This window comes from Sebastes umbrosus, chromosome 14, assembly GCF_015220745.1.
Source record: "Sebastes umbrosus isolate fSebUmb1 chromosome 14, fSebUmb1.pri, whole genome shotgun sequence".
NCBI classification, from domain to species: domain Eukaryota; kingdom Metazoa; phylum Chordata; class Actinopteri; order Perciformes; family Sebastidae; genus Sebastes; species Sebastes umbrosus.
The window spans coordinates 17,492,498-17,518,176 of NC_051282.1; the positions used below are offsets into that span (position 1 = coordinate 17,492,498).

A 25,679-nucleotide genomic window follows, 5' to 3' on the forward strand; every position below is an offset into this window, starting at 1 on the left:
TCTTTTAAATTACGTCACCACATCACTTTCCCTGTGCGTTAACTGTTGCCACGGATGGGTTTACATCAAGGCCTATATAAAGGAGGCTGGGTCACGCGTCATATCTCCGGGGGTATAACACATGTGCAGTTAAATCTCGCCTGCACTCGCCGAAATTGAGCCAATCGCAACGCACGACCGCAGCTTCTGTTACACTGCGCATGTGTTATACCCCATACCCCAAGACCCATGTCTGCCCGTGACCCAGCCTCCTTTTCATAGGCCTTGGTTTGCACTCTTTGTGCTAGGCTAAGCTAACCGTGTGCTGGCTTTGGCCTTTATAATCTTCTCATCTTACTCTCAGCCAAAAACCAAAAAAGCGTATTCACCAAAATGTCAAACAATTTGTTTAAAGACAACACCAACTGATGCAAATTATGATGCATACCGGTATGTTGTTTTTGAAAAACCAGACAGATCTTTGTTGAAAATGACCTACTTTTTAAGAGTACACAGGCATGTATGCACTTATATGAAATGTAAAGAGCTTTCATTCTTTAAATGGTGAAATTGGTAATTAAAAGTGACTGATTATGACTGTGTTCAAAGGGAGAAGAGCAGGGTGGGATCGAGGCCATTTGTGTTTGTGAACTTATCAGGATTGTTGTCGTGATGTTGGGCAGATTTTGTGGTTGTGTGCGAGCCGGAGACAACACTGACCGTTTGCTTTATGTCTGGGATGCCGATGCGAAAGACCATCATGGCAATGTGGGCGTCCTCAGATGGCACCGTGCCGGTGCTGCGCTCCTTCAGCCTCCTCTGCTGCTGCGGCTGCTGCTGAATGTGATTGGCTGGCTGTTGGTGCGTGGGTCCTGGATTTGACGAATAGGGGTTTGCGGTGTGTCCAGGGTTCCCTGGCCGGATCTGTCTGTCCCCGCTGGGTCTCCCGGCCAGTTTACCTGACTGCCTGTGTCCCTCACCCCTGCCCACCCGCGCTAGGCCTCCTCGCCTGACCTCCTCCACCATCTCCTCATCGTCTTCCTCTTCCCCCTCCAGCTCGCCATTCTCCTCCTCCTCCTGGTCCTCATCACGCTCTTCTTCTTCCATTTCCTCTTCCTCCTCTTCTTCCTCCTCTTCCTCGTCCTCTGCCCCTGGATAGAGATGTCGATTGTTTCCCAGCATCCTTTGTTGCTCCTCGTCGCTGGACAGGGGGCTGAACGGCATCGTCATGGCGACAGAGAGGGCGGAACCAGTGGCAACGCCATCATTCCCAGAGAGCCACTGCAGCGTGGGGAGGAAAGAGAACACACAATCAAAACAGAGACACAGAAAACTACAGAAGAAGTTTGTAAGGAGTTTATTCTCTGTATCCACATCACTCTAACAAACTGTGGTCTCTATGGGAACAGACATGCAGTACTTCTAACCCTCACCGCATGATGACATACTATCCACACCTCATGTATAAATGAACCCACTTTTGAAGCTGTTAATTTTCAGCTTCCATACTCTCGGCAGACATTCAGACATCCTGCCTGCGCTGTTACACTCAAGATTTGCCTGCAAATGACTGAACCTTCAGAAGCTTGAAACATATCAGTATTTCACTCTGAGCAATAGTACTACGGCGGGTGGTATTATACGATAAAAGGAATATGCTTATACTGAGAGCACTACGGTGACACATACTACTTTAGTGGGCACTATAAAGTAGTGTAAAGTGTACAACTATAAAGATTAGCATTATAGAGGTCCTATTTACATCATAACCTTGAGAATAAATCCTCAGAAAAAGAAAGTATTCCTCTGTAGATATAAAAGATAGTTGATGTTGATATGTTTGCCCTTGTAGGCCCAATGATAATTATATCAATTGGTCTCTCTGTCCATCTGTCTATTTGTACGTCCACAATTTGTCATGAAATTTTGTATGGTTATTCAAAGTACCCAGAGGATGAATCATTGTGTTTTTGGTGACCTCCTGACCTTTAGCTTGGCACAACCATCAGGCAAAAATGACATGTCTATTGGACATATATTTCCATGATTTTCATTGAGCACTTCCGTAAATATACTCTTGCCATTTTGGACACTTCAAAAGCTCTCTTAGTGACACTTTGAACCAAAATATTAACTTTGCAACTAAGGGGAGACACCTCAGGCAAAAATATTGTTTTTCATGCACTGCTCAATTTTGAGATTTTGGGCTATTTTGCTTTGTCTTCTTTCAAACAAGTGGAAAGAAAACATCCAAAATTTGATTTTTTTATAAGTGCAAATTTTACAATCCATATCAAAATGGGTTTTCATCTGAGACTCTGAGACAGAAATCTCCACTTCAGTGGCAATTACATACACCAAACTTTACAGTTTCATTCTTCTATATTCTGAAGGTTGATACAGAGGCATTTGTTCGTATATCATTCATAGCCTGATTTATATTATATTTTATTACTAAAAACATGGCAAAAATGTTTTTTTTATGACTGTTGACAGTATTTTCTGATTTATGGAGTGATAAATAAAGATATCCAAAATTCCCTCTGTAAAAACCTTTGACTCTAATGTGTCAGAAAATGAAACAAGAATTTTGAACCTGGCTTCATCCAATGTTAACATTTCTGTTCTGGAAATATATGCAAATTGGCATATATTTGTTAGGATAATGCCTCATTTGCATATTTAAACATAACATTTTGAGAAAACTTGTAATACAACAAATTATTGTCTTAATGTAAGTAATCAACTGGGGAAGTTTCATGGTGATATCTATTAGTTAAATGTTTTACCCTATTCAACTGTAGTGTCTCCCCTAATCTTGTGATAAATTCAGCAGATTGCTCCCTGGAGGATAAATCTTTTGATTTTAATGATGTCCTATCCTTCTAGCACTCGCTACAGGTAAAGCTCTCAAATAAGAAAAACCAACAGTGGTTTGTTTGTTATGTCCAGTATTGTGTTATATATTTCGTATTGTGGGTTGTAATCAACAAGGATCTCAGACTTTACTTGACCAATCAACAGCCTTGAACACTTGAAATGCACAAAACTTACAGTTCGGTTCCATGAAGCTGCTTGAAAAAGCCAACACCATCCTCAATAAACTAATATATCGGTCTGACTCTACACAGCAGACTATTCATCACTGCACATCTTCTATACAGACACTCGTAATGGACAACAGCTCTTCATGTGATAAACTATATACTCCTTTGCTCTCGCCATCACCCCTGAGAGAGCCGAGAAGCCACTTCAGAGCATCAGTGATGCAGCGCTGTATTCAAGTACAAGCTGAGCAAGATAACAGATCTGTCCCTGGTGGCTCCTGGTTGGCTCTGCTCGCTGTTTCAGGATTTTCAGCACCACTACATTCTGGACAGCTCCACACAGAACGGAACAGCAGAATAACAAACGGCGCTCAAATTCACACCAGATGACTGACCATCAGCTGAGAGAGCTGTAGAAACACCAAATAAACACCTGATCTGAAAGTAACAGAGTTCAGCTGTATTTCTACTTTATTTGCTATAGTTTATAGTTCTACTCCACCACTTTTAAGAAATATTGTAGTTTTTTAAACACTGACTGCACCTAAGATCTGAACACATGCAAACACAAAATTGTACAAAACTAAATTTCAAACAGCGGTGTCTCATCTAAACATTCACCTGTAAATAAATCTGTATTAAGTTGTTGTTTGTTTATATTTTACTTTGAATGCATATCAAGTACAGAATAATGAGGCTACTTTAAATTGTAAATGGGGTTTGTGTGTGTGTGATGAGGAAGCTGAAAGACACAGGGGAATCAGAGCCATGTTGTGAAGGGAGAAAAAAGTGTAAGACACATAATAATGTCAAGACTTTACTCATGGGACACTGAGATAAAAGTACCAGCTGTCCAGTTTGACAAGAAACAGGAAGGGAGGATAAAATATGAAGAAGTCTCACAAGGAAAAGAAAAGTGAAGGGTGGACAACAGGAGCTAGCATGTGGCAAAGAATATTCCTTTCATGTCTCACATCTTATTCTACTTGAAAAATAAAAGCATGGCAGTCAGGTGGGATTATTACAACATGATGCAACTATCAAGTATCATTTATTTGAGGCCAGTGGATAATTATATACTTTTAGTAGTTTGTGCTGTTAGGAGGCAATACCTAAAATAAATGAAACTGCTTTACAGAAAATTGGAATTCTTGCCACAATCCTTCACTTGATCTAACAAAAACACAATTTTAAGCCCGAATGCGAAGCTAAACGGCTTGTTAAACTTGACATTTTTTTGCAGTTTGGCGATTTTATCGTCTCTCTCTTTCAGTTTCTCCTCATTTTTCACACAAACAAATACACTGAATGCAGGACTGCTTGTGACAAATACTGTATTTCTGGCAACGTTTCAGCCTCCAACTTTTGAAAGCGTATTAGCAGGCAAACTTCTGTTCACAGTCATGAAGAAAGACGGAGATGGCAGGCGAGTTTGCAGCAAACTAGACATTTAACAGATTGTATCACCCACTAATATAGACAAGAGGACCTCAGAGGAGACTTGTTGACAACCAAGGACAAATGATGACTCATTATTAATACTTTGTATCTTATCATTTATTGATACATTAAGCTGTAAACAGCATTTTAAATATTACTCTTACCACTGCATGTGCACTCTTGGGTTGTTAAATCCACCTCAAGATACAGTATCTTATGTTATGATCTCATCCTATGTTTTGCATATAAAATCTTTATGTCTACAGTAGTGAATAGTGACTACAGCCATAAGATAAATGCAGTGGAGCAATTAGTGCAGTATGTGAAGTATAAAGTTGCATAAACTGGAAGTACCTAACAATATATATTACAGTACTTGATTAAATGTAAACATAAATGAGTATGAACTGGACTCTTTTTATAAAGTTGCTACAGCTAGATGAACTACATTTTTAAAGTTTTGGAAAAGGTTTAAAAGGCTCGCTTAAATGTAAATTAAAATTAATGAGGCCTCTTGTATAAAGCTGTTTCTGACAATTTAGAGGAGTGGTGGAGGAATGGGAGAAAAAAGACAAAATTGAAGCAAGCTTGTGAGACTAAATAGAGAAAGAGAGAATATACGACAGAGGAGGAAAAGAGGGCTGGGAACCAAATTGTTTGAGGGAATTGATGAATAAAAAAGACAAGGGCACAGAGACAAAGAAGGAGGGAGAAAGTAGCAACGTTAGTGTAGTCTTGTCAGAAAGCTGACCAACCAGGGAGGGGTAGCAGATATGATAATAAATGGAAGTGAAGAATCCATATTTTTGCATAGTGCTGAGTAATCAAAGATAGGGGAAGCTAGAGAGGAAGGACAGGGAAGAGGACAAAGGGGGGAAGCAGTCAGGTAAGAGGGGTGTGATTAGAGAGAGAAAAGACAACAGTGACAGGGACGAAGAAGAGGGGAAAAAGAGAGGAAGGGTGTAAAAAAAATGAGGGGTTTAACAAAGGTTCCTGTCTCCTAAAAATTACGTTCCCATAAATTGCATTCCTACTTATGTTTCAAGGAAAATGTATTTCCATCCAAATTACGGTCGCAGTTTTAAACATGTGGTTAACATTGTAAACGCAACAAAACTACCTGGTTAAGTTTAGTAAAAGATCTTTAAATAAATATGTTTGTTACGTATGTAACGTTAAACATTAAAAGTAACGTTAAAATAAGTCAACATTGACTTTTGGTTTCACACGGGACACAAACACCGGTCTCCTGGATGAAAATCCTGTGTTTGTTTGACCCGTCCGTCCACCCTGACCTCATACCTACGCGGACTTCCACGAACGGAAAAATCAGGGGATTGCCATCAGGATGAATCCTCTGAGGAACCTGAAAATCAACCAATCCAATAGTTGTCAAGATATTTCCTTCTGAACCACAACTTCATTTTGACACTAAAGGAAAGTAAGAGGATGACAAAAGTCAGTAGGGTGTGTCCTCTGGGGACGACGAATGTCCGTACAACAATCCATCTGATAGTTGACGAGATATTTCAGTCGGGACCAAAATAGTGGAACCAACCGACCAACAGACTGACACTGACATCCATAGAGCCACGCTGTTTGCATGGCTAAAAATATGAGGGGGGGGGGGTTAGTTAAGGAGACAGAGGAGCAGATTACAAAGAAAAAGGTGCCAGAGAGACAAGACAATGACACACATGGATGGAGGAGAGACAGTGAGAGAAAGGAGAGGGAGGATAGAAAAGAACAAAAAAACAGCGGAGGTATTGTGTTGAAACAGGGAAACAAAAGATCATTGAAGGAGAACAACGAACGAGAAGAAGAGTTGAATGTGAGAGGTGGTGGTGTGAAATCAGAGGTGTGAGCTCGCAAGGCTGGATGATGGAGAGCAGAGAGTCAAACCATGATACCAGCACCGAAACATTTTTTTGGTTGAAGTTGCCAAAAGCCAGAGCCTGTATTGATATTCATTGTATTTAGATTTGGCCTTGAACCACATTTTCATGCCAAAAAAAATGAAACAAGTCCCTCTTTTTTGTAGAATTTGTAGAAAAGTCTCTGAAACAGCATGTAGACCCTCACAACGCTCCTTTAAGCAGGTAGAAGTAGGTTTCATTGCAGTTTTACACACTGTCACCTTGAAGCTGTTGAGTAAAATCCACCCACAGTGATCATCAGCCCTCTGAAAGTGGCTGCTGTGACACACCTGTTTGTCACGCATTCTTAGTTATCTATTCATACTTTTTCAAGGCTGATATCAGGAACATATTGGCTGATTCTGATGGATGCAGCAGAGAAAATGAACATGGAGTTAAAAGGCTGAATCCAAACTTTTGAGAAAATCACTCATCGTCAATTAAGTTGGAACAGGTCAGGACGGAGGGAGAATTATGAGAGAGAAAGTGATAATCAGTTCCCCAGAGAAAAGTCATGACTCACACATAAAAGACCTTCATAATGAACACTCTGTGTGTGTGTGTGTGTGTGTGTGAGAGAGCTTATGTGTGTCTATCTGAGTGAAGATGAAGAGGGCGATGGAGCGATTAGATATTGCCTAATGCCAACAAGTGATAATCATCTCCTCCGCTTCATATCTCGCTGTCATAAATCTTTATCTCTCGTTCATTCTCTATCATTCTCCTTGGAGAGCTGTTTCAGTTTCAGGTCATATCATTAACACTTTCAGTCAGCGCGGCAACTTAAAAACTATATTATTAACCCTGCTAACCCTCACCTTGTCGAGCAATCAGCGATGTGAGCTCCACAAGGGAAGTGAGAACACCCGCGGCGGGCTAACTCAATCGATTTTCAAATTAAAAATGTACCAGGTTGAGGTTTTATGAGGAGTTACGTGCTATTATTTCGTGTCCAGGAGCATTGAACTCCTGGAGTCTTGTCATCGTCGTGAGGTTGCCAGGCAAGCTTTAGTGCATTAGTGAGCCTTACAGTTTAGTGTTTTATCTGTACTAATTTTAATTTACTGTTGTCTTCTAACAATCAATTATAATAATCAAGTACTGTCTGTTGGTTCTTCTGTTGTTATCTCAGCCAGGAGATCATCTCTGTGTTTGTCTGTACCATGGATGAAGGCTATAAAGAGAACTGGATAGAGCGTCGGAGGCACGCTCCGGCTCATATGAAAGTTGCTCAGTGGCGCATGAAGCCAAAATGGCTCAACTGCTGAGTGATGAAGTACCCGGATCTTCTGGCTATTTTCCGCATGCATTGGGCCCACAGAGTAGGTGCAGTGGTGTTTCCTTTAACCCCGCCTCCCAGCACTCCCTCCAGCCTCGGTCTGGGTCTCATTCACATGAACGACAGTATGAAAATAACTCTGGATTTGGCTTAATGAGTGAGGTCTACCACACTTTTTAATCCATATCCGACATCGCTCCTCTTGCGACACTTGCTTCTAAATTTTGAGGCTATCTGCTGTCTGACTTCCATACACACCGGTGAAAGCTTGACAGGCCTCCTGCACCTAGTCATGGTTGTTAACGTAGGATTGGACACTGGCTGTTCTAGGGAGGGGCTTAGCGAAGGGTCGATTGAGGTTCGTATGCATTCAATCAAAGACTTTCATGTGGTAATGCACTTTAAATAAACCTTGACTTGACTGATCTGGTGATAGGCAGAATTTGTTAGCTTTGGTCAGAGCCTGGCTAGCTGTTCCCTCCTGTTTCCCGACTTTACGCCAAGCGGCAGCTTCATATTTACCGTACAGACATGAGAGAGTGGTATCGATCTTCTCATCTAGAAACTGAATATGCTTACTTCCTAAAATGTCAAACTATTCCTTTAAATGGGGACAGGGTGGAGTTCATAAGCTTAATATGCATGCTAAGCTAGAGGCTACACAGAGTAGTGCGTTAATGGGTATTAGGAGATGCAAAACTTTATTCATTTGACTAGCAGTGTTGTGTTTGATTGTGTGCCCCTGCATTGGCACATTTGCTGTAAATTCACTTGTACGCTCACAAACATCTGACAGCTTTTATATTTATCTGTTCTGTCGGCAGTGTCGCTTTCAATAGTGTTTGTTGTTAAGTCTCAGATTTAAGACACAGCAGTGTGTTATGCACCCACAGGCTATGTCGTTCTTGCTTTTCATGATGTGTTGACATGCTGCTGTGTTGTGTATACAGTAAAGTTATTTCTGAATCTTAATCAAATACTGGTAGCATTTTACAACATGTGACACAGCATTTTGGTCATTCATTTGTTGCTCTGTTTGTTGTGAAAATCTATTTATGTACACATGGTTCTCGTGGATTTGTTTTATGCGTGTCCCTATAGACACCAGAAGCTCGGCCATCACATTCATCCTGGTAGTAACCCTGACCTAGATAGGAAAGACACATCACCACTAGCTGTTTTTAGCTGTGCTAAAATGTTTTTAGCTGTTTTTTCGTTCTTTTAACATGCATGGTGCAATGTTGTGTTATAATCATTTGTAGTAAATTGTGAGCTCCAGTTGTAAGTTTACCCAATATGCACTCAAATCAGCAAATGAAACAGGTGGCTGGCGGCTCCGGTGGTATCACACTTGTCAGAAAGGAAACGTTAAGATATTCATGGATGGGGAACGAGATGAGCCATTTAACATCTGTTTAAAAAGACGCACAGCTCACAGGAGGAAGTGGCATGTTTAGCAAATCTGTGTTTTGGCAAGGGAAAGATGAATTTGATCTCTGTTTGTTAACTCAAGACACAGTTGCCAGGTGTAAATGTAATCCAAATAAATCCTGTTTCATACACCCGCACGCCGCACTTGAAACTGGCGGCAGAAGAGGATGAGCAGAGGGAAATGGGGTTATGAGGCAGCATTTCTACTTCTACTTGAGAGGTTTTCATGTCACAGAAGTGAGAGGGAAAATGAGGTAACTTTGTTGGGTGACTTGCAGGAGTCTTGACCTGGTTCTGCTAAGCTTCAAACCATCTATCTGTGTGATGCCATCAAAAGACTGATATCCCACCAGCACAGTGACATTTAACCTCCCTCCCTCTCTCTTTTTATCTCTCCCAAACACACGTATCGTCATGTGCTCTCTCACTCCCTCTCTTCCTCTCTCTTTTACAGTATGTAGGACATCGCGTGTATAAAGATAGATATTTTCAGTGTCTTGGTCCCCAGGAAATTTCACTGGGAAACTTCCAAAGAACAGATCGCCCCACTTTCTTGCCACTAAACTGGAACGGCCAATTTCCTTCCCTCCTTGTTTGACATCTAGTCACAAAATGGCACTCTGATGCGCACAAATGGACACAAATATCCCCATGAAGCTGTGCATACAGATGGATAAAGGCTAATAATGTGTGTAAACTTTGACCCTCTGGTCAATTGAGTACATCTATGTAATCATCCTCCAGCACTAAGTCGTCCACGTGGGAGCTGTACGTCACAGAAAATATCAATCTACACTGCAGGGACCCAGGAGGGCTCAAGCAAAGGAGAATGAAGCCACGTGTTTTACGCACGTTCTGATGTAATCATCCCATGTGCTATTAAACTAGGGTGAGCGCCGGTGGAGGAACCTAGTTTGAGTTTGAGAGGTAAGTGCGTGGTGTAGAGCGTCACTGGTGTTCTCATCATGGAAGTTTCGCAGAAACAAACCGCCATGCTAGCTGGCAACACATTGTCATCCTAATTCGTCACATACTCACATGCTTAATGTTGTGAATTAAACAAAAACACTTGCTTAGGTTTAGGCAACAAAACCACTTGGTTAGGTTTAGGAAAAAACAACATGGTTGGGCTTAAAACTACTACGTTTTTACAGTGAAAATGTGACTTGTGACCTGTGTTGCTGGACCAATCCACCTCCCCACCCACCCTATGTGTCTCTTTCGCTCTTTAAACTACTTCATCACAGCACTTTTCCTGAGCGTTTACTGTTGCCGCAGATGGGTTTACATTAAAGTTAATGGTAAACCCAGTGCATCGCATACTGGCATTAAATGGTGCGTTGCGCAGCAATATTGAACGCCGATAGGATTCATCATCTGGGAACCATGAATGTCTTTATCATGGGTGTATTAGACTTAAAGAATTGGATACGTTGCCACCACTCGGCCTTGCTTCCAATTTTTCCAGTGGCAATGCGTGGTTAATGCAATGCAAAATCTCCTGCAGCCCAAAAAGCATTTTCCCCATAGACCACCATTGTAAACAAGACTGTAAAACTGTTGTCTGGACACTTCCAATTATAAACATGGTCAATTATTGTTAGTTGCATTATACATTTTTAAGTCATGGGGGTTTAATCTCTGTAAACCTTTTTCAAAGCGCAAAAAAATCCTTTTTTCTAAATGGCGTCAACACTGAGCAGTTCGCTCAATCTCATTGGTTCATTGGCTCAGGTGGGCCAGAGGCATGATGGGATTAACACTACTGGGCCTTTTCAGTGGGCCGCATAACCCTAGAGGTAACCTGGAAGCTAGAAACTTTTCAGCGTATGCGCCAGTTGAGCAATTTTCATTTGGTTGAACAGGCGCCATCTTGGGGTTTCGGTATCCAGTTCTATAATACATCCATGGTCTTTACCAAATTTTCTGCCAATCCACCTAGTGAAGTGACACATTTAATCTGCTGATGGTACTAAAAGAAACAAAAGTTATTAGAATTTGTCTTATGGGCACCATTGACATCTGTACAAAATGTCATGCCAATCCATCTAGTAGTTGTTGAGATATCTCAATCTGGACCAAAGTGGTGGACGGAGTGACTTCGTAAAAACCATAATGCATCATAAAAGTTTGGCCTCCTGTCCTCAAACACCTCTGAGACCATAAAGTTACTTAAACCCATATTGTAACGTAAACGAAGGCCAAAAAACTCCAACTGCGAAACACTCTGCAACACATTCATGCTTACAACAAATCAAAAAGCTTTCACGCCGACAATAAGCCCAAAGACATCTATCCAATTCTGCTTCTCTGATTTCTGAGCTTCAAAAGAAACGGTACTGTAGTACAGGAAGAGGATTTAGAAACATGTTGGGGAAAAGCAATAAAACAAACTCCCGGAGGGCTCCCTATATATAGACAACAGTGGATTATGGTGAAGATGTGAGTGGGTGTATGAAGCCACATAAAGACACAAGAAAGAAATGAGCGTGTGAGCTCTTCCTGAGGGGTAAGAGTGACCTCATAGCCTATTTCCCTGTGGTTCAAAATGGTGTTTACCTCAGGCTACCAAATACCCTGACACTGTGACTAATGAGGTATTTTCCGGTCAAAATCATATTTTCCAGACTATTAAACTCAGTTTAATAAATGTTAGCTGGAAGTACGGGCCAGTCAAATCTGAAAAATTATAATCAGCAGTAATTTATTAAGATTTCTCTTTCTCTCCTGCCTTTAAGCTTCAATTCTCTCCCCCTTTTGTGAACTGTATAGGTCACCTGCAATATCAATTTGTCTACAAATGTTACTACAAGGTTGCTGATGTCCCCTGAGCCAGAGAATAGCTCATTTGCTTAGCTATTGATCAATACAGAGGTTGGGTTGTTTACAAGGAGCTGTCAAATCTTGACAGCTGATGAATGTCAGAACCACACACAAACAAACCTCTGTATGACTGAGCAACTAGCTTCGACTCTTATTTTGGAAAGCTTTGGCAGTAATAGTATAACATACCGTAAAGGATATTATAGTTTTAAGCCTTAAGAGCTAAAATGTCTGACTGAATCCTGAAATCTTCCAAAAGTGGTGCATCTAGGCTGCATTTCCCAGAGATCACTTGCTCTACGGTCCCAGTTTACACAGCAAACGTAAGACAATCGATCAAATCACTATTATGCTGTATCCGATTGTGCAAGCGGCATATATGTAGATTAACGTTGTGCACGTGGTATTATTGTACAATATCTAGAAATCTTTACGTGTTAGCCAAAAAAAAAAAAAAACATCACATTCGTTCTCCTCTTGGATGCAAATTAAGTTTAATTGTGAATACATCATATGAAAACACTGGTATAAGTTTGTCCTGCAACATATCGTCCTGCAACGTATCGTCATACAACGGTTGGTATGATATCTTATGAAAAGTTATTCCTCATTTTTTATGCGTTTTCCTACAAATGTCCAGCAACACGTGATGCACTTGTCAATTTACGATCAAGTCTTTTCAAAATAAACTTTTCACAGGAAATAAATTAGTTAGGTTTCGGCAACAAAACTACTTAGGTTGAGAAAAAGATTGCGGTTTGGGTTAAAATAACACCAGAAGTGCATAACTTAAAGCTGCAGTGGGTAGAAATGGAGTAAATATGATGAGTTATTTTTATAAAACGGTCAATGTCCTGACAGTAGTGCATGAGACAGGTAAAAAAAAAATCACGTTCCTCTGTGTCCTCCAGTGATCCTTATGGCATCTACAAGATTTCACAGACCAGGGGGAAAACAACCAATCAGAGCCGAGCTGGAGTTGGCTGTCTAAGCACCGCCCACCAGCCGGAGCACAGCCAATAGGAACGCTTAATAGGAACCCTCTCTCTCTGAAATGACCTGTGATTGGTCAAAGTCTCCCATCACGGGCTAGGTTTATTAAAGCCTGAAAACAGAGCCATGAGGAGGTCCAGAAGTCTAGTTTTCTCTCAGAATCAGAATCAGAATCAGAATCAGAATTGTGTTTATTGCCAGGTGTAAGAGATTTACACTAGGAATTTGCTTTGGTTATGTTGGTGCAAGACAAACAGTATAATAACAAAAGAATAGATAAAAACGTTAGAATAAAAATAGAATAAAAAAAATTGAAATTTTAAGAATATACAATATACAAAATAAGCTATAAACAAAAATAAGAACACTTGAATTACAATATGCTGAAAGGTTATTATGGTATTTTTTGCCCAATGATGCCAAAAACTTTCTGCCTACTGAAGCTTTAAGTACGGAAGTTACGCGACAAATAAATGAACATTGACTTTCCACCCTGACTTCCTCCCTATGCTGTGTTCATCGCTCTTTATACTTCCTTATTCACAATTACATGGATTATACTGTATATGAATTTCGTGGGATATATACAAATTATAGTGCATTACTTTTCGTATGTATACGAAGAGTGTATTAGAACAGCCTGAGTTGGTTGCAATGCAGTGGTGTATGGCTGTACATTTAGCCAAATGCAGTGTTGAATTAATCAATTAATCGCTTGTCCTGTAAAATGTCTGAAAAATGCTCATTTTCATCACACAGTTTCCGAAAGCCCAAGGCCACATCTTCAGATGTCTTGTTTAATGTGACCAACAGTCCGAAAACAAAATATATTCAATTAACTACCACATGAAAGAAGGAAAGGCAGCAAATCCTCACAAATCAGAAGCTGGAAGTAGAGAATGTTTGGTGGTTTTGCTTTAAAAACTGACTGAAATAGTTGCTGTTGATTGACTATTTGATCAATTGACTAATCATTTCAGCTCTCCTTTATAATAAAGCAGTCTTGTACAAGAACAAACAGTATTACTCTGCATGCATGTAAGACGCCACAGTGTTTGTTAAAGCTCCTCTGTTCTCCACAGAAGAGATGAAGTCAATCAGCTGGGGAGCCAGAGAGCCGCAATCGTATCCAGACAAACTGCTAATTAATCAACTTTATTCGTCATCGCTACTAAATCTCCATGGAGCTGCTCAGAATCTGTACTTGTTTTCTACTAGCAGCCACATATGCTGCCTGTTTCAGAGAGCTGAGTAATATCCTAAATCACACAGTCTCATCTCTCTTGTCTGGCTCAAAAGCTCAAGTGGTGGCTCGGCTCAGAGTGGCAGGACCCACTTGCTGCTATCTAGGGCCGCACTGAGGGCCAAGTTGGGGCTATTAGTTGGCAGTGCATGGGGAGCTCATGAATAAATAAGCCACAACGGGAGTAGCTGTAGGGGAGACTGCCTGAACATATGAAGGGCTGTGAAATATTAAAGGTGGATGCTGTTTCACGGCTGCAGGCGCCAAATGGGAGCTTGACCATGTGGCAACCTCCAGGTCGTCCCTTTTTGTTTTCTGCAGGCCAACAGGAAGCAAATCACTCATCCAACTTCACATGTCTCACTGGTTCACATTCACAAGAGCATGCTGGATTTCTGTTTAGCGTCTCTCTTCAGAACAACGTCCTTTGAAGTCTTGTCAGAAAGCACCAACCGTCAGCAGAGTCGGCGTAGCAATGCAAGTTTTGATCTTGTCCCGCTGGGAGTTGACCGGAGTGGGGTTGTGATGAGCGTGCAGCTCTGGCAAAAAAAAGGATTTACCGTATATGGGGGTTGGTATTGAACACCTTGAACCAGGAGACATGATGAGAGCTGTGATTCATACTCTACACTGTCTAACAAAATGAGGTGGAACGAGAAGAGGGCCAAAAGCAGGACAAAGCTGTCACGGTTTGAGAAAGCCTTGTTTGACTGAGTGAAGGGAGTTCTTTAGCTCCCTGCGGTTTAGCAGCAGCTGAATCAGCACTTCTTCCAGGAGGGTCTGTGGTTTCACGTTTCAAGGCCTTTGAATGGAAAATCTATTTCCTCAGACAGATACAGCATCCCAAATAGACACATCACTTAAACCCTTCTTTCTCCCACTCACTTAGCAATGCTAGGGGATGGGATTCTTCTATGCAGACTGAATAAATGCCAGTTAATCATCAACACTGAGTTAACAATGTATATCAACTAAGATTTGGCACAATTTAGCTGCACTTTCTACTACAGGGTTCTCCAACACATGTGTTTCATCCACTTCAACATACTACAAAAGTAAAAGTAATAATAATTTTATAATATAACATAAATATACAGTATGTATAGTGAAACACCATCAAAGAAGCCATTTTCTGCAGGACGAGTACTTTTACTTTTGATACTTTAAGTACATTTGGCTGATAATACCTTCGTACTTCTACCTAAAAGAACAGTGTGTAGGATCTGGCGGTATCTAGCGGTGAGATTGACATTACAACCAACTGAAGCCTCTCCCGTGTGCCAAGCGTGTAGGAGAGCTGTGGTGGCAGAATCGAAAATGCGAATGGCCCTCTCTAGAGCCATTTATTGTAAGAGTAGGTCATGTGAGTGGTGAAGCAAGAGAGAGAGCGGCGGCGACAGGAGCGAGTAACATTATCGACTCCGGCCCATACCATTCTGGGCTACTATAGAAACATTGCAGTGCAACATGGCGTGAAGAGGATTCACTCCCTATGTAGATATAAACGAATCATTCTAAGGTAATGAAAACACAGCGATTCTTATTTTCAGGTGATTATTCACTTAAGAAAACATACTTATTAATATTCTATTCCATTTCTGCCAAAAGATCCTCCTAAATGCTGCACACTGGTCCTTCTGAGTACATTTTTGAGTGTCGGACTTTAATTTCTATTTTTACATTGGGGTATTACTTAAATAAAGGATCTGAGTTCTTCCTCCATGATTGATCACAGAGAAGTCACGTGTCATGGGACAGTACAGTCGTTGCATGATATCACTGTTCTTTATTTCTTCACATCCCTGCTGTCTTGTACAAAAAGCAGGTTCACCTCCTTGTCCTTCATTTGAATAATCCACTGTGGACTCGGCCGCTTTAGCTGTGCGACTGTCATCTGTGTTTCTTGTTATCTGCTTTGCCTTGAAAGTGACAGATAAGAGACAAAAGAAGCAGGAGAGCCGAACGACTGCGAGCCACAGATTCAATCAGACTTCACAAACTCCAACCACAGAGGAGGGAAGCCATCACATGATCACTGTTTTAATCTAAACTATGTAGGCCAATCAATATGGCTTCACATCAAACATCTCCATATGGGCTATATATCCATGCGTTCCTCCCTCCATTCCCAGCTGTCTCCACTTCCTCTTATCTCTCTCTTCTACTCATTCTCCTCCTATAGCTTGGACTCACAATCTCAACAACTTTCTGATCATCACTTCGTTTTAATCTCCTCCTCTGACGAAACACCTGAACTTTGCAGATATCAGAGGAGGACGTGCGTTGTATTGTGCAAATGTATACACACTGTACGTCTAAGCATGCTGTTGTGAATGTGCATGTGTTCATGTCACCATCAGATCCCCCACTCTCTGTCAGGCAATTTCACATCCAGCACTGGCTACCATGAGGGAACTCACACTGTCTGATGTCCAGGCGAGCTGGCAGGATGTACTGTATCTCATAAATCACCACCAATCACGCCGCCACGGCCTCCTTCCACTGTTACTATAAATACTGCCAGCTGTGCTTCCATTATTAATGCAGCAAGACGCCCAAACCTTCCCTGGCCCGAACATCGCCGATTCATCATCTCCCATAAACTTTAAAACACCCACTGCTGCCTACTGCTGGTGCAAACTGACACACACAAACAGATAAGGTGCATGCTCACACACCAACACACACTTCTGTCCATGACAAGTTCATTGGTGGAGGAGGAAGCAGGCAGGGAGGGAGAATCAGCATGAAAACCAAAAATAACACATTGCATGTTGATGACAGATCAGTTGCTGTTTGAAAAGAACTGTAATGTAATATGGACACAGAGGGCTGTAGCTCTGTGGAGGTGAATTGAATTAGATTCTTTTTTGCTGAGATGCAGTAACAAATTGATATATAATGCAGTTATTTAAAGAGCTTGCAGAGAGAGAGAGGGAGAGAGAGAGAGAGAGAGAGGAACTAATAAACTGTTTTTGTAATGTCAAAGCTAATTACTACATTAGAAAATGTAGAGGCAAAAGCTAAACCATGCAGACTGCATCTTCCATCAGCTGAAGCTTTTTCCCAACAGGGTTGACGAAAACAAAGAGATGCAGCTCGACATCTTTCAATCACAAATAGCAAACCTGACACCAATTTCAGTTTTCACAAAGCGCCGAATCACACACACACAGTGTTAGTAACGTCAGCAGAAGTTTCATCAACACCACAAAGGTCCTGGACTGAACTGACAAGCCAGTTGATATTCATTTTAGCATGTGGACGACTTTAATTACTGACTGTAACATCATAAAACAGTCTAAAATCATTATTAAATAGTATGGAGCAGGACAGAGAGGCTTGGATTTGCAAGAATCTTCAAGAATATCTATGTGAAAGTGCCAAATGAGATCACATACTAACTAAAAATGATTTGATTTCAATCTATGGCACAATGCCTTCTGCAGCTTACACAGATCTTACACATTTCACTGTTTGGTTGAATCAAATAAGCCTCTCTCAGATAAGAGAACATGAAACACTCGCTTTGCTTGGATACTCTTGTAACGCTGATCACGATCCTATCAGGCTGTAGTGCTGCTCTCAAGGCTTATGGGAATAACAGGGAGAACAAATTAAGGATTTCCAGCAAAACACACGGAAGAGTGTTTGAACTCATTTGAGGTCACAAAAAGAGTCAAAACTTAGGTTTTCCGGGGATTTTGTTGGTGCACACATTGGAGTTCATCTTTATACAGCAAATGAATCATTGCAAAGAACACACACACACACACACACACACATACACATACAAAGAATAATGCTCTTTACAGCCAACTGTATGTATCCAAAGTTGCTAATCCCTAAATTTACAAGTCATATTTACCACCTGAAAGCTGACATGAACAGTGTTTTCAAGTAAGAAGCTCATATCTACTGTCTTTCCCACAAGACCTGAATGCAGCATTAGATCCTGAGGCTGATGCTTATGCTGCTGCCTTGAATCGTGCACAAACACACACACACCCCACCCAACACTCTGATCATCATCCCGGGCCAGCACTGCTCCGCTGCCGCCATGCATCTGCTGCTTCTAAATATAGCAACCCCACTTTGATGATGCAGCGGTGACTGTAGGGAGAACCCCCCCTCCACCACCACCACCATTACCACCACCACCTCTCCGCCTCTCAATGGCGCAATTAGCCCTAATAAACTGAGAGTGAATTCATGATGCATGGAGGAGTCTGGCCAAAGACCACCAAATACCCCCCCACCCACCCTCCCAAGCCCCCACTTCCCCTCTAATTACCCTGAATCTATGAATGGAGTCTTTGCAACGGGACAGATGTGATCTGTTTGTGAGGAGACGACGTAGAAAGTGAAAGAGAGCGCAACATAGCATTAGAGATAAATGAAAGAGATACAGTGTGTGTGTGTGTGTGTGGAGGGGGTACCCCCTTGGGAACCAAAGCCTGGCTGGGCATCGTTTCCACAGGGACAGATACACACACTTGACATACACAACCAAAACACTTCGAGGTGAGCATTCATATCTGTGCTCTAATAGCAAATACACTGAACAAACCCGTCATCCACCATGATAACTTTTTTAAAGTAAGTTGCAGTGTCTCTCTTTACCATTACCATTCAGAGTCATTTTGAAATTGCCTTGTGAGTAAACTGTCTGTTCTGGTACTCCATATAATCCATATATCATGATACAACAGCACTGAAATACTGGTTATTTGCAACTTGGGACAGTAGCGTTTAAAAAGTCGGGTGAGCAGAAAGTGATATAGATATATACACTATCGTGGCGGATACTGACAACAATATTGAGAGTGCTAATATCTGATAACTAGCCATGCTAGTGACGCGGCTCTATGGAAAGCAATGTTGTTTTATCAGTCGGTCCACGACTGTAGTCCTGACTGAAAAACCATCATCATATTATTGGGACGATTGTCATGAACCTCCTGAACGATGTATCCTAAAGACTTTGGTGATAATACCCTGACCTTTTCTCTAGTACCTCCGTGAAGTTGACATTTGAGTGAGATAATCAATGCATAGTGGTCACACACATCCAGATACCGTTGAAGGCAGATGCAGGACTAATAAAAGACAGCAATGAAAATGTAAACTCAGGGCTGCACACTGTAGCTCCCTGTGCAATTTATTGGCACATCCACAAGCGATGTTTTGAGGTCATGCTCTTGAGATAACTCCACAACTGTTTGATGGATTGCCATGAAATTTGGCTCAGACGTTCATGTGACCCTCAGGATGAACTCTAATAACTTTGGTGATGCCCTGATTTTTAGAGCTCTCATAAGGTCATACTTTCATTTATGACCAAATACCTGCACACCTAACGACATTCAGCCTCAACTGCACGTTGTGTTAATGCAAATTATCAATTGTTAGCATGCTAGAACTCTAAACTAAGATAGTGAACATGGTAAACATTATACCTGCTTAGCCTCCGCATGCTAGCCTTGTCACTTTGAGCATGTTAGTGCATAAGTAGAGCCTCTCAGAGTCGCTAGAATGACTGTAGACTCGTTTTTTCCTTTTAACAGAAATACTTTCAATGACCTTCTTATTACAAATTTGTGACCAATATGGTAACAAAAGGCTGGATACTTTATAGAACAATAACATGTACAATCAAAGATGACAGTAATGGGTAACATGAACTTCACTGGGAATAAAAACATGAGTAATAACTATTAGTAAAAATACAAATGCTACAATGGATATTTTAACCTTCCAAAAATACATAAAATTGTAGCATAAAGCATTTGTGTGCTGCAGTTTCTATTTGCATATCTGCCAACATATAGAGGGGCTGTTTGGTTATTTAGTCTCCTTCCTGACAAGCTAGTATGACATAGTTGGTACCAATGGATTCCTTAAGTGTTGTAGTTTCATATGATGCCAGTATCGAATTTGCCTTAACGTGTATTATTGTGTTAACTTTGACAGCCCTACTACAAATATGTCTGTGATAAGCTACAGTAATCTCTATTAACAGATTCTGCATTCATATGCACATATCTGTAGGAAAGGGGACAGGATTTTGGTATCAGAAGTGTTCTGGCTTCCATTTGTAGTCCGAGTAGTATTGACCAATCACATTGGAGCAGGTTTTGGTTGAATGCAGGTAAACAGTCTGTGAGACAGTTGGTTCAGAGATTGGCGATAAGCCATTATCAAACATAATACTGGCTTAATACCATATAGTATTGAGCTCTAGTTCGCAGAGAAGTGGCAGCCATCATTTGAACTATAGAAAGATCACTCCAAGACAGTCCAAACAAGAGACATCACAGTATTAACTGAAAAGTATATAAACCTCACTGATTACCATGGCTGATGGGTAATTTTGACCTGATCAAACGAACAGCAGTTTGGAGCTATTACTAAACGTCACCTCCCTTTAAATGAAAGGAGATGTGTTTCATGGCGGACAGGCATTCATTTTCTACATCACGCCAGGTAGAGAAAAATGTCCTGTCGGTAATGACGGCACCTCCGTCTCCTAAACACCCTGACAGCCTATTAACACCAGACAGAACCATCGCTCTGGTATGATGAAACAGTCGAAGGCAGTATAATGATTAATAGAGACAGAGAAAGAGTGACTCGATAAGAGATAGGTGGAAAGAGGTAAACGACAGAGGAAAAGGAATAAGGAGAAGCAAGAGAGAGGACAACGCTGAAGTAGGACAGAGCGCAGGGGAGGCCTGTCTGTCCCAGATCAGCCGTCTATACCGCCGGCAGGAGAAGGAGAAGGAATGAGTGAGAAAAAGAGAGAGAAAAGAGTGAGAGAGTAAACGAGATGGCTAAATCTGGAGTTATGATCTACATCCCCCCCCCCTGAGCAGCGTGGCAAATATTGAAAAGAAAGTTAAGCTCCACTCCCTGCACTTGGGCAAATATAACAGGAGAGAGACTTACAGGTTACACAGGTGCAAAATCTCAGAGAAAATAAGGCTCTGACGATGGGATGGGACAACAGCAACTGAACAATCAGTCCAAAAGACACAGTATTTACCTCCTTTCTCTCCCTCCCAAGCCCCTGAAGAGTATTTTGAATAAACATGGCTTGAAATAATCAAATTAATTCCAATTACTCAATATGTATCTTCGTCAAGGCCCGTTTTTCCTCTTCCAGACAGGTAAGCTCTGTCCTAGTGTCCTGATAAGTCTTTTTTCCAAGCTTTGTCGAATTGAATGAGTGGCGAGAAGAGATTTTGGTCCCCAGATCCCCAAAGAGGAAACTGCACAGGTGGAATGTCAACTGTGTGTTGTGTCCTCTGTGTGAAGTGGAACTAAAGCGTGGCGCTCCATAACACTTTCCGACCATGAAGGAATTAATGGTATTTCCCCGCTAACGTGGGCTGAATGTTAATTCATCTGCTCGGGTGGCAAATCATGGATGTTTGCTGGACCTTGACTGTCTTTGTGCCAAACAGCATCTGCAGTACAAACGACATGACAGTCAGTTAATCAACACTCAACATCGGCCTGTTGAACCAGATCAACTCGACTTTCACAGGCCAAATTAATTGAGCTCCCAGGGAGTCAAACAAAACAGATCTGGACTCAGTCTAAATCTCGTCACACTGACAGACTGCTTGTGTCTACCATCATTCAAAGGCATCAAACATTATATAAATCTGACCAGCCTGAGGACTATAGCTACATGAACAGCTAGATGTGCCCATTTGAAACGCGTGCCCGTCCAGAACGGGCCGATTGCTTGGCCCCAAGTGTTGTTCGAGATATGCAAAGGGCAGTCATATATACACATTGACAGAGATTCCTTCCTTTATAGTTAGATGATGCTGCTACAGCGCCACCTAATGGCCAAATGGCACCAAAATTTGTCATGCACTCAGACATCATATCTACACATGTCCACCAAATGTGGTCGCAACAGCCCAAAGCATTCAGGAGATATGCATTTTTTTTTATAAAATAAGCACAACATTTTAGTTTTAACTTTGAGGGCCTGCTATAGTAAAACTGTATGGAACATCAAAAATTAGAAAAGATGAATATTTCCAGCTTGGTCCAGAAATGTCCAGTACCAAATTGTGTGATAATTGTTCAAAATGTTTGGGAGGAGAAGCAAAAAATCTGATTTGGACACAATTCAAAATGGCGCAAAATGAATCTAAACGCAAATGCGTGGCTTATATGGATAGATTGGTCTGGACCCACAAACATTTTTTTTGTCTGAGACTCATGGTTAAAGTTACAGGCCAAACATTTTTAACAGTATCCTCTAGGGGAGCGAGATCTAATGAATGTGACACCCGACCCCGTTCTCTCCAAAATTCCTGTTTCTTAACCAAAAACAAATGAACTTTTTTCAGGTCAGAAGGTAGAAATATTTTGGCTTACTGATGTCTTACCAACATATTTGACTATAACTGGATGTTAACACCATAACAATTTGAAAGAAAAACCTGAGAATAGCTTTCATACTACATTTTGTGAATTTTCATCCTTGCATAACTGAGCTGGCTACTGACACTATAACAATAACACGGTGCAAAGAAAGGACTTCCAACAGGGTTAGCATGTAGCTAAGAACAAGGCGACGATAACTAGGCCCATACAAGAAACACAACATGAACTCTTTACTACAACACAATGGAAATCTTTAAATGTGCTGAATAAAATAAATAAATATGGGATTGGAAGCATTTCTATTGCCTTTCAATGGCTCTCAACATGGCGGCGGCGAGCCAGGGTAGTGTTTAGAAGGAAACCAGCGAGTTGGGGAAACTCTGGCGAGATGGTTAAGGTTAGGCATTGACCTTGAATAGTTAAGGTCAGGATAGGTCGTAGGGCAGCAAGTCTCGCGAGAGTTTTTGCATGTTTTTGAAGATCTCAGATCAGATTTCGTAATTTGCGGGTTACCTTTTAGACATGCCTGTGAGGCCGGCGGCTCGCAGATAACGGTGCTAACAGCGCTAACGGTAAAATTGCTGACAGAGATAACAGTGTTTACCTGGGGGGGAACCGGAGGGTGGGTTCTATGCTTCCGCGATGACACCGTTGGTCAGGGCGGTGTTATCAGCTGTAACCGCCGTATGAGCACAGTGCAGAGCGGCGGCCCTGAGCTAGCCAGTGGGGCACGCTCACATGCACGAACATGCACTAAAAGCATGCACGGCTGGCCCGGCGCACAATAAAGCACAGAGGGAGAGCAACTTCATTCTCTGCTCAGGTAGACATTACTCCTCTATATCTTTCCATAGCTTATAGTTTTTTCCTGCTATATTAATGCTGTGGATATTGAATTTAGCACCTTTCAAAATAAATAAATAAAGTTCTCAAAGGTTTAAAAGACAGATGAGTAAATGAGTGAAATCACCTGATATAAAGATGAGGTGGACCTGCAGTCCAGCCTCCCTTCAACCACCTCTGCCTCAGAAACTGCAGAATGGTCAAATGAATGTGAAACTGATTGCACTGCTTTCCTCCAACACGTGTAATCCAATGTGTTTTATATGAGTGAAGTGCCACTGAAACTGATCTATGGAGAGCTGCCAGCAATAAGTTGACGTGTACCGACTGCTTGACATCAGTATGTGATGAGTGTGTTTGAACTTGAGCACCACTCAAAGCAAAGACTGAGTCATGTGTGTGTTTGCACACCAACGCTTAACAGAATAATCACTACACATCCTCAAAAGCACTTCACTTTTATACCTCTATAAAGACTATACACGTATCCAAATCCACCATTAATGAGCTGTTGGTGGCATTAGAAGTTTTCACTGTGACAAATTGCGCTCATGGTGAGTGTGTCTTCTCTGATGATCCGCTCTGCCATCCTCTACCTCCATGTCCCTGAGGCGACACATCCCATAAAGGGCATGAATAGCATGTGCGAGTTACTATGACTGTGTGTATGTGGGCGATGTGCCCGCCGAATGCCATCGTCCAAGTCTCTGGTGAAACTGAACACACAGCCACGTCTCTTGTGCTTGAACGCCTCCGACAACAAGTTATTTGCAGGTTAACTTTCAATTCTGCTACATTAAGCTGAAATCCTCCTCGCCGGTCTGTGCAACGCTAAATGCAGAAGTATTTTGTGTGTAGTTATGTGTGCTGTGAAGTGACCTGCCATCACCTTCCTGTGGGCTGTGTTCAATAGACACAAAGGCATCTATAGATAGACTGAACTCAGGTGGAGAGATAATGACAGGGGCAAACCAAACACATGTTCCCTGCAGGCAGGGTGACCCTTTTCCTGTAGAGGCAGCCGCTCAAGTGAGAAGACAGCAGCTTGAACATCCGCTATCAAATTCTTCTGCTGTTTAATGCATGGTATCACACTTACATCTGCTCCTGAGTGCATTATTCCACACAGGGTGCATCTGTGTCCATGATCGTCCATGCATACTCTACCTTACACGCTGCAGTCAATATGTCACGGTAGCCAAAGTGTGATTTACTGGGTGATTTTATGCACTGGTTAGCCTTTTAATGTGAACACTGAGTGGTGAGCTGTGCACCAGATCTTCAGCAACCCTTGGCATGCATGAAAATTAATGTGGGAGGGATTATCAGTTTGACACAACGATAAATCCAACAGCTGACAAGTAGCATATCTCATACATCTACCTATAGCTCTGTTGCCATTGATGGTGCCACACTGTTTGATTCCCTGACTTGTCTTGTCTACAAATCTGTGTCCCTCCTCTCCCACTTCTTCTCTTGTCCCTTCTTCTTCTGCCTCTCTGTAAACCTGGGATAGAATCTGCTGGCATCAAGGAGGAAATCCACTGCTAAACACTGCTTGCCTTCCTTGTGTCTGTGCATCCCTCAGCCGATCCATTCAAGGCTGTCTCGCGTTTCATTTTATTTTCATTTCAGCAGCTTTATTTTGTGCAACTACCACAATTTAAAGCTGGGATATCGCAGCCATGTGAGAGAGGAGTTCATGTGTTACATCAATGCAGTAAACTTGAACATGCAAACCCCCTCCCAACCCCCCTGCTGCACACACATACACATACACCCTTTTGACTCCAACAGCATCCCTCCACAAACATTATCCTCTGCCATGCAACCCTCTTCCATCCACCATGCATGTCATCTTGAAAGAAGCAGAAAAGACAGAAAACATTCTTACTGTCTTCTACAATCCCTGATGAAATACAGAAATCCCTCCTCTGGAAAAAAAAAGGGGACAGAAGTAGAAAAAGAGAGGAGGGGGAGCCCAGCGGTTGCCAGTTGCAGAGGAATAAGGAGTGAGGAGGGGTTAGCAGGAAGATGATGAAGAAGACTGTGGTTAAAGGGGAGGAAAAGGAAAAGATAATCACTGCTGCAACAATGAAGACCCTCCTCCTCCACAGCCGCCGCCGCCGCCACGAGAAATCACAAGGTGTCCGGCGTGCTGCTGTACGCTGAGGGATGGAGCATTATCCTCGGCTCCCAGCCGTCCTCCAGCAGCAGCAGCTCTGTAGTAACACTTCTATCTGCTCGGTCCGGCAATCTCCCCATCCCTAGCTCTC

General features: G+C 41.8%; 1 protein-coding gene across 1 annotated transcript in view; it reads right to left on the minus strand.

Moving 5' to 3' along the window:
• shank1 (SH3 and multiple ankyrin repeat domains 1) overlaps window positions 1-25,679 on the minus strand; it is an 89,379-nt gene extending 63,700 nt beyond the window's left edge. The window contains exons 1-2 of the mRNA XM_037793230.1: window positions 25,298-25,679; window positions 700-1,260 (exon numbers count right to left, since the gene is read on the minus strand). Of these exons, the coding sequence (XP_037649158.1) occupies window positions 700-1,209 (510 nt within the window). The 5' untranslated portion in view covers window positions 1,210-1,260; window positions 25,298-25,679. The remainder of the gene's footprint in view (window positions 1-699; window positions 1,261-25,297) is intronic.